This window comes from Eptesicus fuscus, chromosome 19 (genome assembly GCF_027574615.1).
Source record: "Eptesicus fuscus isolate TK198812 chromosome 19, DD_ASM_mEF_20220401, whole genome shotgun sequence".
Lineage (NCBI taxonomy): Eukaryota > Metazoa > Chordata > Mammalia > Chiroptera > Vespertilionidae > Eptesicus > Eptesicus fuscus.
In genome coordinates this window covers 37,504,777-37,516,819 of record NC_072491.1, presented here as the reverse complement: position 1 = coordinate 37,516,819, position 12,043 = coordinate 37,504,777, and the positions used below count along the sequence as shown (strand labels likewise).

Sequence of the window (12,043 nt, the reverse complement as noted above, 5' to 3'; positions counted from 1 at the left end):
CCAAAAGCTTAGAAACAATTTAGTCACACACTGAAGGTTAGTTTCAATACTAGTAAATACCACTAATGTAGAAAATCTAAAAAATGACCATAGTCAAAAATCCTTGTACAACTTGGGAGTCCCCCCAAACATAACTAATAGTCTACTCTTGACCAGAAGCCTTATCAAGAACATAAACAACTGATTGATGCACATATTGTATGTTATATGTATTATATACTGTATTTTTATAATAAAGTAAGCTAGAGAAAATAAAATGTTATTAAAATCACAAGCAAGAGAAAATACATTTATAGTATTGTATGCATTTGTTGAAAAAAATCTGCATGTCAGTGAACCCAATGCAGTTCAAATCTGTGTTGTTCAAGGACCAACTACATATTATAGTATCATACGAATTTAAATTAATTTTAAATTGAACATCGTGGATGCAAAAAGAGTGGTCACTGAATTGAAACCACTTGAAAAATGTGATTTAAAGAGACAGGAAATAGTATGAGACTTCTAAGATTGGGATACTGGCTCATAAAATCAAGCTATACTCTAAAGTCAACATTAGATATACAATATAAGGAAAATAATACAAAATTTTTCTTTCTTTCTTATTTCCTCCTTATTAAATAGTAATGGGCAATATATGTAAAATTTTAGTTTCCTAAAATTGCTCATATTTATAATTATGAAATTGTAAGATATCTTTGTAAGATATAATAAAATATTTAATGTGTATGACTAGGAGTTACTTGTTATCACATAATTTGGAATCCAGTCCCCAGTTAAGAACATTTTCTATGCATGCCCTTCCCTTTTAGGTGGAGAAAGGGAGATGTCCAAACTCAGAACTTGGAAGAACTGTTGGCAGACTTTAGCAATGTTTAAAGGTACTCAGGTTGTACAGGAGTGTGTGAGCATTTAGGTAAACCTGCTCTAAAAACTCAACGCCAGTGAAATGTCCAATGTCACACAGAAGTGCATCATGGTATTGAAAAATTGTTTTTATTCACTCATTAAATAGACATTTTTTACTGTTACCACTGCTTTGGAATCACAGTCAAATATTATATGATGTACTATTCCAGACTCAAAATATAGCTAAAACTGTTATCTTTAATTTGAGGAATTTTTTTTCAGATTGCAACAGCATTGGATTACTTCAAAATATGTATTTAGAAAGGTAAAATGTCCTGGAAATCCTATGATTTTCATATATTAAAGGCATTTTACTTATTTCCATTCATTTTTTTCTCAATATAAGATGTATAATTTAATGGCAACACAATCCACATAACTCCTACTTTACTAAGAAATAATTGGTAACATTTACAACAGTTCTGCTGGTAACCATAATGTATTAAGAAGGCAAACTTGCCTCGCTGGCATGTTTCAGTGGTTGAGTGCCAACCTATGAACCAGGAGGTCATGGTTCAATTCCGGTCAGGGCACATGCCTGAGTTGTGGGCTCCATCCTCAGTGTGCAGTGGGGTGTGCAGGAGGCAGCCGATCAATGATTCTCTCTCATTATTGATGTTTCTCTCTCTCTCTTCCCCTCCCTCCTCTGAAATCAATGTAAAAAAAGAAAAGGCAAACTCCCTGGGTTCAAAATCCTGGTTCTACCACTTGTCAGTCATGTAGTCTTGGGCCAGTCACTGGACCATTCTCTGTTTCAGTTCCTGAACTGTAAAAAGGGGGTTATAAAAAGAATGCCACCTGGAATTGTCATTATGAAGATTAGTGAAGTAATAACAAAAAGAACAGGTAAAGCACTTGTACGTATTGCTTGGCACATAGTAATTATTTAACTGTTATCTATAATTTTTATTATAATAAAAAATGAAAAAGGCTGATGGTAATATACACCATTATTAACTTTGGAGCATTTAGTAAATGCCAAGCACTTATTAAAGTAAATGGTATCCTTACACTATGTTTAACCCTTAAAGTAATAGTAAAAGCATTATATCTCAAAGAATGTAAGTCCTTAAAAACATGCTAACTTATACATACCACAAGAGCAGGTAATTCCCCCATGAAACATACCAAAGTGTGACCAAACTGTTTAAGGACCCTTTCATCCCTCTAAGAGATTACTGCTGCCAGGACAGTGATTAGAAAACACCAATGACAGAATGAACAGTACCTGCTAGTTAGTCAGTTTTGCTCACTCATTAGCTCTACATAGAACTTACTCAAATTTTCAGTATGTGGAAAGTCACAATTTGCTGATATCATGGACCTTTAGGATCACTTGCTGATAGTATTGAGAATGTTAAAAGCTAAGAATGTACTTAATATAAATATTTATGTTATACTCATCTCTTTATTACATTCAAAATGTTCAATGTTTTTCTTTGAAAACTCTGATGTTGGTTTCTTTATTTTTCATTACAAATATGAATCTATTGCCAAAATCTTAAGAGATCCTTTGCCAAATAACAATATTACCTTAACCAGTATATAAATAGCTCATACATATGTAAACATGGCATTTTTGTTATTTAATACACAACTGCTAGTGATGAAGGTCGTTAATGATAGCTTGAAAACCATGAACAAAGTTTATAAATTAAAGTGTAGTAATGGTTTATATATACTTTAGTTTTGAAAGCATTTTTCATACTAAATTAGTCCAAATTCATAAAATTATAACAATCACAATAAGGGCATTTTAATTATTTTGAAAGTTATGAATTTAAACTCAATATTACTGTATTCACTATGCTAACAACATTATTTTATCAAGGTAGAAATGATAAAAATTATGCACAGAATACGTCTTGTGCTTCCATAGATTATCAAGGTCTCTAATAGTCCTTTTAAAGTTCACCAAATAAAGCTTTAGTTTCATATCTTATACATATACCTTGATAGAAAAAATGCTGGGTAGGGTGTATTCTCTTAAGAGTTTGATGTCTTATATGAAAGCCTTTATAAAATTAAGAATTTTAAGTATCTAAGTTAAAGGTTGAGTTTTTAAATAGACTTATTTTCCCCTCCTTTAGCCTCGTCTTCTTTTCCACCTCCCCAATCTCTGCCTCTTCCCACCCCCTGGCCACGTCTGACAGCACCAGTACACATAGCCCAAGAAAGCCACGCCCACTTCAGAGACCCATAATAATGATCATCATGTCCAGCTCTGGCCTCTGGAACTGTCCAGGAGCATGAAGGACACCGGGAAGCAGCTGGAAGAAGGTCTTGATGGAGGCCTCAATCGGTGTCTTCTCCTCTCCGGACAAAACACCCTTTGAAAGAGGAAAGCATGCTCTTCACCTTTCATTCAGGAACTATTTTCTCTGATGCAGAGGGACTGAGGACTAGGACGCCAGTCTCTGTTTTCTGTAACATTTCTGCACAGTTGAGGAACTGTGGGCATGTGTCTTCAGAGATCCATTATTACGTCTTCCCATTTGGAGAAGATAAAACTAAACACAATGAAATAATTTTAGTAAATGGGAGAGTGGGCACGATGGTTCATTTTGTCCTCTGATATTTTTTTCTGTAATATCCAGGGATGAATTTTACCCTAAAAACGAATAGTTCCTGTCAATACATAGAGAGATCGGTTTGTGAAGCTGAATTGTCTGAATGAAGGGCTATCTATTTCCAGCACAGGAGGAGCTGAACATTAGTTATTGACACCATGGTGAAAGATTAAGAGAAAAAATTCACTTTTCTTTGAGTGCAGAGTGTTTCGCCAGGCGGTCCTTTGTCTAGTCCAGGGCTCAGAAGCTCTGCTCGCCAGGTTCCTAGAGGTTCTCTTCATTCTTCTCCAACGGGGGGAGGCGGCTCGCACAGCTTGTACAGCCTAAAAGAGGCATGAGAAAGTGTGACCGTGGCCTGACCCAGTGACATGACTGGAGGTGTTGTTATTAGTATAACAAACACATTAGTATAATAAATACACTAACAATAATTTCTTGGTTTGGGAGGCATGACCATATTGCCTCTTTCACTAAAAATCACATATGAATTAGCAAATTCCCAAATTTCGGTTCTATTTTTTAATTTTTTATTTATCCTCACCAGAGGATATTTTTCCCATTGATTGAGAGAGAGAGAGAGACAGAGAGAGAGAGAGAGAGAGAGAGAGAGAAATATTGATGTGAGAGATACATCGATTGGTTGCCTTTTATATGCACGCACCCCCTTGGGGGCTGGGAAACCTGCAACCCAGGTATGTGCTCTTCACTGGGAATCAAACCCAATACCCTTTGGTCCCAGGGCCAAGGCTCTAACCACTTACCAAACTGACCAGGGCTGTTCTATTCTCTAGAAAACACCAGTGTCTCTGTACACACAAATATGATGTGCCCTAACCGGTTTGGCTCAGTGGATAGAGCGTCGGCCTGCAGACTCAAGGGTCCCAGGTTCAATTCCAGTCAAGGGCATGTACCTTGGTTGCAGGCACATCCCCAGTAGGGGGTGTGCAGGAGGCAGCTGATTGATGTTTCTCTCTCATCAATGTTTCTAACTCTCTCTCCCTCTCCCTTCTTCTCTGTGAAAAAAAAAAAAATATTTAAAAAAATATGACGACTGGTTGGGCACTGCTGTCTTGTTCATGCCAGCTGCTTTGCTCCTATGCCCGCTGTTCTTCTCCCTGGTAGCAAAATTGATTCTCTAAATTCCACAAGATGATATTATTATGATAATTATCATCATGTCTCTCATGATTGTCTTGTACCAAGATTACATCTACCCCTTAGGGGTCTCCTGATTTTCTGACCACTTTTAGAAATTGGCTTCATTTGGTACCATCTGGTGGTACAGGCAGTTCGATATGGAATGGCTGCTGTGGCAGAGTCCTGAGTCCTGAACATCGAAGGTACAACTAGCTGGTGTTTCCGAAGAAATATATGCCCCGCTTTGCCCATCCTTCCCCTCACCTGTCAACAGAATCAGGTGGAGATTCACGTGGGTCTAGGAATCCATCTGAACTGGTGGAGATGCCGGGAGATGGGGAGACGCTCCCTCTTTTCATCCCAGGTCTAGTTGTTTGTGACCATACAGCCTCAAGGCCAAGTTCAGGGGACTACCTAGGACTAGACACATTCTAGTGCTCCACATTCCCCTGAGTGGTGGAATCCTAACTCCAGAACAAAGGAAAGAGGAACATGGTTGCAATAGTGGCCACATAGGGCATACCCATGATGTAAGGCATAGTCTGAGAGAACATCAGCTGGCCTAAGGTGGCTGGATGTTGGACCCCACCTGTGGTCCTCAACAGTGCCCTTGGCCACGCTGGTTCTCCTTAGTTTCATGGTCTAAAAAATAAGTGCAGATTTCTGCTTTGCTTCCTTTGAAAAGCACTCCAAACCTAGGGATAGCTGCCATATTCACTCCCTTTAAACACATTAAAGTGAACCCAGCTTAAATGAGTGTTGGCAAATTTAGCAAGTTAAAAATTTCCTCTCCCTTTAATACTTAATCCCATGCTAATTCTAAATCAAAGAGGAAGAATGAGAATGATTTAATATTGAGTTAGAAACTTAGTTAACAAAATGAACTTTCCTAGTCTGGACACACATGCAAGAAGTTATTGCCTTGGAGGTTTGTAAAACGTATTTCAAGTCTGGAAGGTGGTTACTGTTCCACGTGTCACCTCCGTAGAAGAAAATAAATACTGAAATAAGGACATCTGATATCAGAAAGCTTATTTCACCCTTCCCGGGGAAAATAATACATTAAAATGACCTGATAGACTTCTAAGCAGCTTTTTTCCAGCTAAAGGATATGGTATTGCTTCAAATTGCATGCCCGGGGCTGGAATAGCAGAATAATTGGGAAGTTCTTCCCCTCGTGAATGCCTATCCTCATTTCCCAACAGTGCTGCCTGGGGAGTGAGAAGGCACAGTGGCCGCAGCCACGCGGAACAGACACAGTAAGTTGGGTAGAGGATGTCCTTCCTCGGCTGAGCCATCACATTCCATTTCTTTGAGCTGCATGTTCACACAGAATGTAACTAATGCCACGGGGTAGGCAAGTCTTTGAAACGTCTGCCTTGCAATCTGGCGAAAAGGCTACTTACTGCCTGTGATCACCTAATGAAATAATAGCTCTGGGTACTGCAGAGCTGGGCAGATTCAGCTTCTATGAGGCTTTTTGGAAGCGATTCAGGGTTATTTGAGTTCAGACACATTTGTAATGGAAATTGTGGGGCTTTGGGGATTTAGAAAAGCAGATGAAGTTCGGAAGTAAAATGTAATAGGTAAGAATTAGACTTTTTCTCTGCACCGAGGCATTTGTTTTTTGGCAGCTAAATTGTTAGGTAATAGGAGGTCTTTGTTTGGCCCTTGCTTTTCTCCTTCCACTCATGCACACCAGCGGCCCTGCACAAAGAGGTGTGGTCCCAGCTCCACTTTTGTCTTTTCCTGTTGGAGCTGATATTTCCACCCAAATCTAAATCTGCAGAGTAGAACTTTCAAATTGCAGTCTATAGATCACGCCCTTTATCTGTGTACATGGCAAAGTACAAGTTGAATTAAAGGAAACCACAAAGCAAATGCCTCTTTCAAGGCTAAAGTCCAGTAACACTCCATTGCTAGGCAATTTCCCCATTACACACAAAAGAAAACTGTCTCAGAGGATAAATAACATGACTAAATAAGGTCACATAGCAGGAGCTGAGACTTAACCATCTTGTCACTTTTAACCACCATAGTATGCTTGCCTCCCAATCCTACATAATAAAAGCCTAATATGCTAAGTGTCTGGTTGTCCGGTGACCAGTGGACTGACTGTTCAAAAAATCAAAGCATAATATGCTAATGATATGCTAAGGCTGCTCAACAGCTCACTTTGATGTGTACTGACCACCAGGGGGCAGTCAACAAGTCGCTATGGCGTGCACTGACCAACAGGGGGCAGATGCTCTGACCGGTAGGTTAGCTTGCTGCTGGGGTCCGGCCAATTGGGACTGAGAGAGACAGACCAGGACACTCCCTGGAGCCCTCCCGTGGTCCCTCCCCGGCCCTGATCATACACTGGTGGGGTCCCTTGGCCTGGCTTGTGCCCTCTTGCAATCTGGGACCCCTCGGGGAATGTCAAAGAGCCAGTTTCAGCCCAATCCCACAGGCCACTGCCCTCTGGAGGGCGCCAGACACAAGGCTCATGGCTGGCGAGTGCTGCTGCAGCAGGTAGGAGCTGCAGGCGGGCGTTGGACTACGGGTTTCAGCCTGATCCCTGCAGGCCACCAGAGGGGCCCACCCGTGCATGAATTCATTTGTGCACTGGGCCTCTAGTTATGCAAAAAAAAGAAAAATCAAGCTTTCATTGAACAATCCTTTAAAGATTTCATAATGCAATAGAAAATAAGACAAGTGTGCCATTCCAGCTGAAATGTAATATTTGGTTCTTGGTGAAGATGTGCTAATTGCTCTGAAAAGCCAATGTATGAACAGAGGAGGAAGAACCTCATCTGTACTGCCCACAAAGGCATCTCCACATGGATGTCCCATTGATCCTTAGTCTCAATAGTACCGGCTGAGTTCGTCATCTTTCCTCTTTGTGTGCTCTTTTCTCTGTACCTGGAACCATTCATCTCCTGTCACTCAAGCCAAAAATGGGGTGGCCATTCTAGGATCTTCTTTTTCTCAACCTTCTTCTTCCAATTAGTGTCCAAAGACTATTATTTCTGTCTAGTAAATGTTTCTCCAATCCTTCCTCTCATTTTCATCCTCAATACCATAGTAATCTCCTTTCAAGTGCCTGACTTCAGGGTTAGCTCTCCTCTGATTGGTCCTTTTAATGTTGCCAGAGACAAATTCTAAAATTTAAATCTTCCAGATAGGAAGATTGTTTATTAATACCTCCCTATGGTCTACAAGTTAAATGTCTCATACAAGTGTCTTCCTGACCCAGCTCCTGACTATGTCTCCAGCCTCACCTGGCATCATTCTCGAAGCACATTCAGCCATCGCAGAGATCTCCGTATAGTTCTCAGAATGTGATGCGTCCATAGGCACCGGTGTCATTGCATCAGCTGCACAGGACATTGATTACCATGCTGACTGGGCCAGGACTACTCTTCAACCTCCCTTCTCCATCCCTAGGCTGAGATATGTGCCCCTTCTATGTATTCTCATGGCAATCTGTGCCTGTTGCTGTCACAGCTCTTAACTGTATTCACTCTACTGAACACATTGGTGCCTGATGGGAGATTATATCTCTAGTTTTTTAAAAAATATATATTTTTATTGATTTCAGAGAGAAAAAGAGAGGGACAGAAAGATAGAAACATCAATGATGAGAATCGTTGGTTGACTGCCTCCTGCACACCCCCTACTGGGGATCCAGCCCGCAACCCGGGCATGTGCCCTGACTGGGAACTGAACGTGACCTCCTGGTTCATAGGTTGATGCTCAACCACTGAGCCACACTGGCCAGGCTATATTTCTAGTTTTTAACAAAGCACCTGACACATGCAAACACAAAGCTGAAATTCAATGTATGTTTGCTGAGTGAATTTTTAAAAATGAAAGAAAGTGAATGGTTTTAGGAAAACTATGAAGAGATGGGTTGGAGATTAGAACCAAATATTATCTTAGGCAGAGGTAGCAAATGTTATCCCCACAAAGACATTTGCAGAAATATTACCCCAGATTTGCCTGTGGATGGCCTGGTTGTAAGAGCCAAATGTTCTTCAGTTTGATGTCTTTGGGGAAGGAATACTGGTTCCCAACTGGGAGGGAATCCCAGCCACTCTTTGGACCTTAGCACTCTCTTATCTTCTACCTTTCCTTATGAGTTACATTTTACTCATCTCAGCTCTTTAGCTGAAAGCTTCTTGAGAGATGAAACTATTTCTATCTCGTATTTTCCTTCAGCATAGGAGATAGCAGAGTACTTTGCATTTCATAAGTCCTCAATAAACATTTGTAAAGTGAATGAAAGGATAAATACAATAAAATGTAAAAACTACTCTAGCTCTCTCTCTCAGGGCCATTATTCCCTTGTGAAAATGTCAGTTTTATAGCTGGCACATTTTATTGTGTTTCATTTCAAGTGTTTTAAAACATAACCCAATAAAGAAAAGAGTGAGTTCATCAGTTTATTTTCTTATATTCAGCCTGCTACTTATTGGTTTATTGATTAGGATGGGGAAGTCTTATCCTACCCAACTGTTTATTATCATGTATAAGCTCTAGCTGAGAAGACCTTGCTGAGCTGTTATCTTGTTTTCTTATTTTAATTTTAGCACTGCACTGGGTTCATTATCTAAATGTACCCTGTCTGCTCCAGGTGCTAGAGAGGTAATTCCTACGTGAAATGGTTCTTTGGCAAAAGAAAAGTCTTAGATTATAATCTAATCAAATATGGAAGATAACATTAACAAGACTTGAAGCTCAGACAGGATTAGGAGTCAGCACTAAAAATAAATGCAATTAGAACATGAGTAGTACTTCATCCATTTTCAGGGGGAAATATGTTTTGTTTTTTGAAAGTACTTTCACTGCCCACACAGTATTTCAGAACGAAATTTAACTTCATAAATGCTGCAGTTTTCATTATAACTCTGGTAACTGCTTTGTACATAGAAACAGAGTGTCTCATCTGCAACAAGGCTTAGAAGGGCCGTCTTTTTGCTAAAATGCAAAAGTACAGACACAATCAAATGTAAAAGAAATTACTTAATTTTGCCCTACTTCAAGACAGATGACTGCCTACAGGGAAGTCAAATCAACATTACTTTGATGGCTATTCCCATATTCATTTATTGTAAGGGTGAATTAAAGTCTTTTCTTGTGATGACATGTAAACTGTGAATATTTGGTCTGGTAACAAACAAAAAGCTCATTCATTCATTTATTCATTCATATATTCTTGAAATCAGCTCAGATATTCATAGGTAAGCAATGATAAACAATGAACAAAATCAAAACAACATATTCCCTGCCCCCAAATAATTCATTATTCAGGTTGGGTAAGGAGACATGTAGCAGTATATTGTAACACAATCAGGGCTGTCATCAGTCAATATACAAGATGCTAATGGAGCATAAAGAGGAAGGAAACTCAAGCAAGACTTCAAGGGGAAATGATATCTACGTTGGGTTTTGTGGTTAAACAGGAGTGTTTCATACAGACACAGATGGCAAAGGCAACCACGCCAGAGGGAACAAACAGCATGGCCAGTCATAAAAGTATAAATGAAAATAGCATTTTCATAGTTTGGCACAGTTGGCATATACATTTTCATAGGAATTGTGTGGACTTTTGTGATTGAATTCATGATGAAACTTGCAAAATTTAAATGATGTCAAGACTTCTACTTGCTACCTCTAAATTTTCTTCAGCTAGAATTCCATTTCATTCTGAGAGCAATTATGCCTAATCACATAGCCACAAAATGTCTACAAGGCCAATTTCTATGACTATAATCAGGTCTACACTGGGCATAGCCTCGAGCAGTTGCAGTAGCTGTGAGTGACGCTGCCTGGGAGAGGGTGGAACAGAGCAGACATGGGGAGTCACTTACCTGGGAGCAGACTGTGGGGTCCGGTCTCTGACTCCTAAATTCTTTGCTGTGTTCTGAACTCTTGCTCCCTGAAAAAAAGTAAAGAAAATCACTCTCGGCTCTGCATCGCATTAGTAATCAACATAGCATTAACACTTGAGTGCAGAGTATTTATTCCAACCATGTACTTAACATCAAGGGAAACTGGATGAGAAGGAAGAGAGAAATTTTCACCTGAGCATTTTCAAAAGTAATGCTTTTAAGAATTAAAACATGCTGATATATTGCTTCAAAGGATTGGTATGTATTCCAATAGCCCTCTAAATTATTTGAAATTAGTTGAAATAACAGCTTCCTGTTCACCATCTCATCTTTATTCCTAAAAGCAAGCAACGCATAAGACAATAGGAAATGAGCAGGTTATAAATATCTGCTGTGTCTTCACTTTCGTGGAACAAAAATCACAGTTATATTACACTCGTGTGTATTAGCTAAATAATTAGCTATTTTAAACTTCATAGTGTTTATCAAGAAAATAATTTCTTAAATAGTTCTAAAGCAATTTGCATGTGGATCTCTGAAATGTAAGAATTCTGCCTCAACATTTATAGCACAAAGACAATGTACTATGAGCAATGAAAAAGTCTTTACAATCTGTCAAGTTCATGAATGAAGCTATAATCATTGTTCAGTTCCTAATGGGAATTAGTTATTACATAGAACAAAACACCAGGGTGTGGGGCTGAGAACAGATAAAGGAGAGTAGTTTTAAAAAAAACCTCTGAAACCCTCTCTCCTGCTACCAAATTCTAACCTATGGGAAAGGAAGAAAGGAAAGAAGAAAGAAAAGAAAAAGAAAATTTCTCCCAAGTGGACCAAGCAGGGATGGGCAACCTCTGGCCCACGAGCTATATAAGGCTTGCAAAATCATTTGGTCTGGCCCTGCCAAGGTGTTAGGAGTTAATTGTTTGCCCAAATATAGTAGGCTAATTTTAAGTTGATAATTCTGTATGGCCTGCCAGTTATAAATATGCAAGCGGCCCTTGGCAGAAAAAAGGTTCCCCACCCCTGAAGTAAAGGAAAGCAAAAGGGATAAGGGATGGGGGTGGGGATGGGAGAGATGAGAAGGGATTTAGGAAATGCTATTAAGCAGTTTAAAAAAAAAATCACTTTTTTATTTTAAAGTAATTTTAGACTTAGAATTTGTAAAAGCAAAATAGAGAATTCTCATAATTTTTTATTAGTTTTCTGACTTATGTCCTGAGCCACTGGGTTGTACACGCCTGAGAGTACTTGCCTGTTGGTGCCTGTATCACGGTGATCTGCCTACACAGGTGTCTGGTATTAGGCAAGAAGTGCATCTTCCCTGGTCCTTGGTCCTGGTGCCCAGTCTAATGCTCTGATACTGTAGCTAAGGAGCCAGAATTCTTTGCAATCCCAGTGTTTGTTAAAATGGTCAAAGAAGAATGGTTGGCTTCCATCAAAGAATATTTAAAATGTATCATTTATTGGACAGAAAACCTTAAGTTCATAATGTAAATGGGAGTGTCAACCTCAAATTATTTTATTAATCAGATCAGATGGTTATGTGTA

General features: G+C 39.3%; 1 protein-coding gene across 1 annotated transcript in view; it reads right to left on the bottom strand.

The window, feature by feature from the left end:
* Nucleotides 1-3,742: 3,742 nt before the first annotated feature.
* Nucleotides 3,743-12,043, bottom strand: part of PREX2 (phosphatidylinositol-3,4,5-trisphosphate dependent Rac exchange factor 2) — a 218,290-nt gene continuing 209,989 nt past the window's right edge. Inside the window, exons 39-40 of the mRNA XM_008150359.3 lie at nt 10,472-10,539; nt 3,743-3,802 (exon numbers count right to left, since the gene is read on the bottom strand). Of these exons, the coding sequence (XP_008148581.2) occupies nt 3,757-3,802; nt 10,472-10,539 (114 nt within the window). The 3' untranslated portion in view covers nt 3,743-3,756. The remainder of the gene's footprint in view (nt 3,803-10,471; nt 10,540-12,043) is intronic.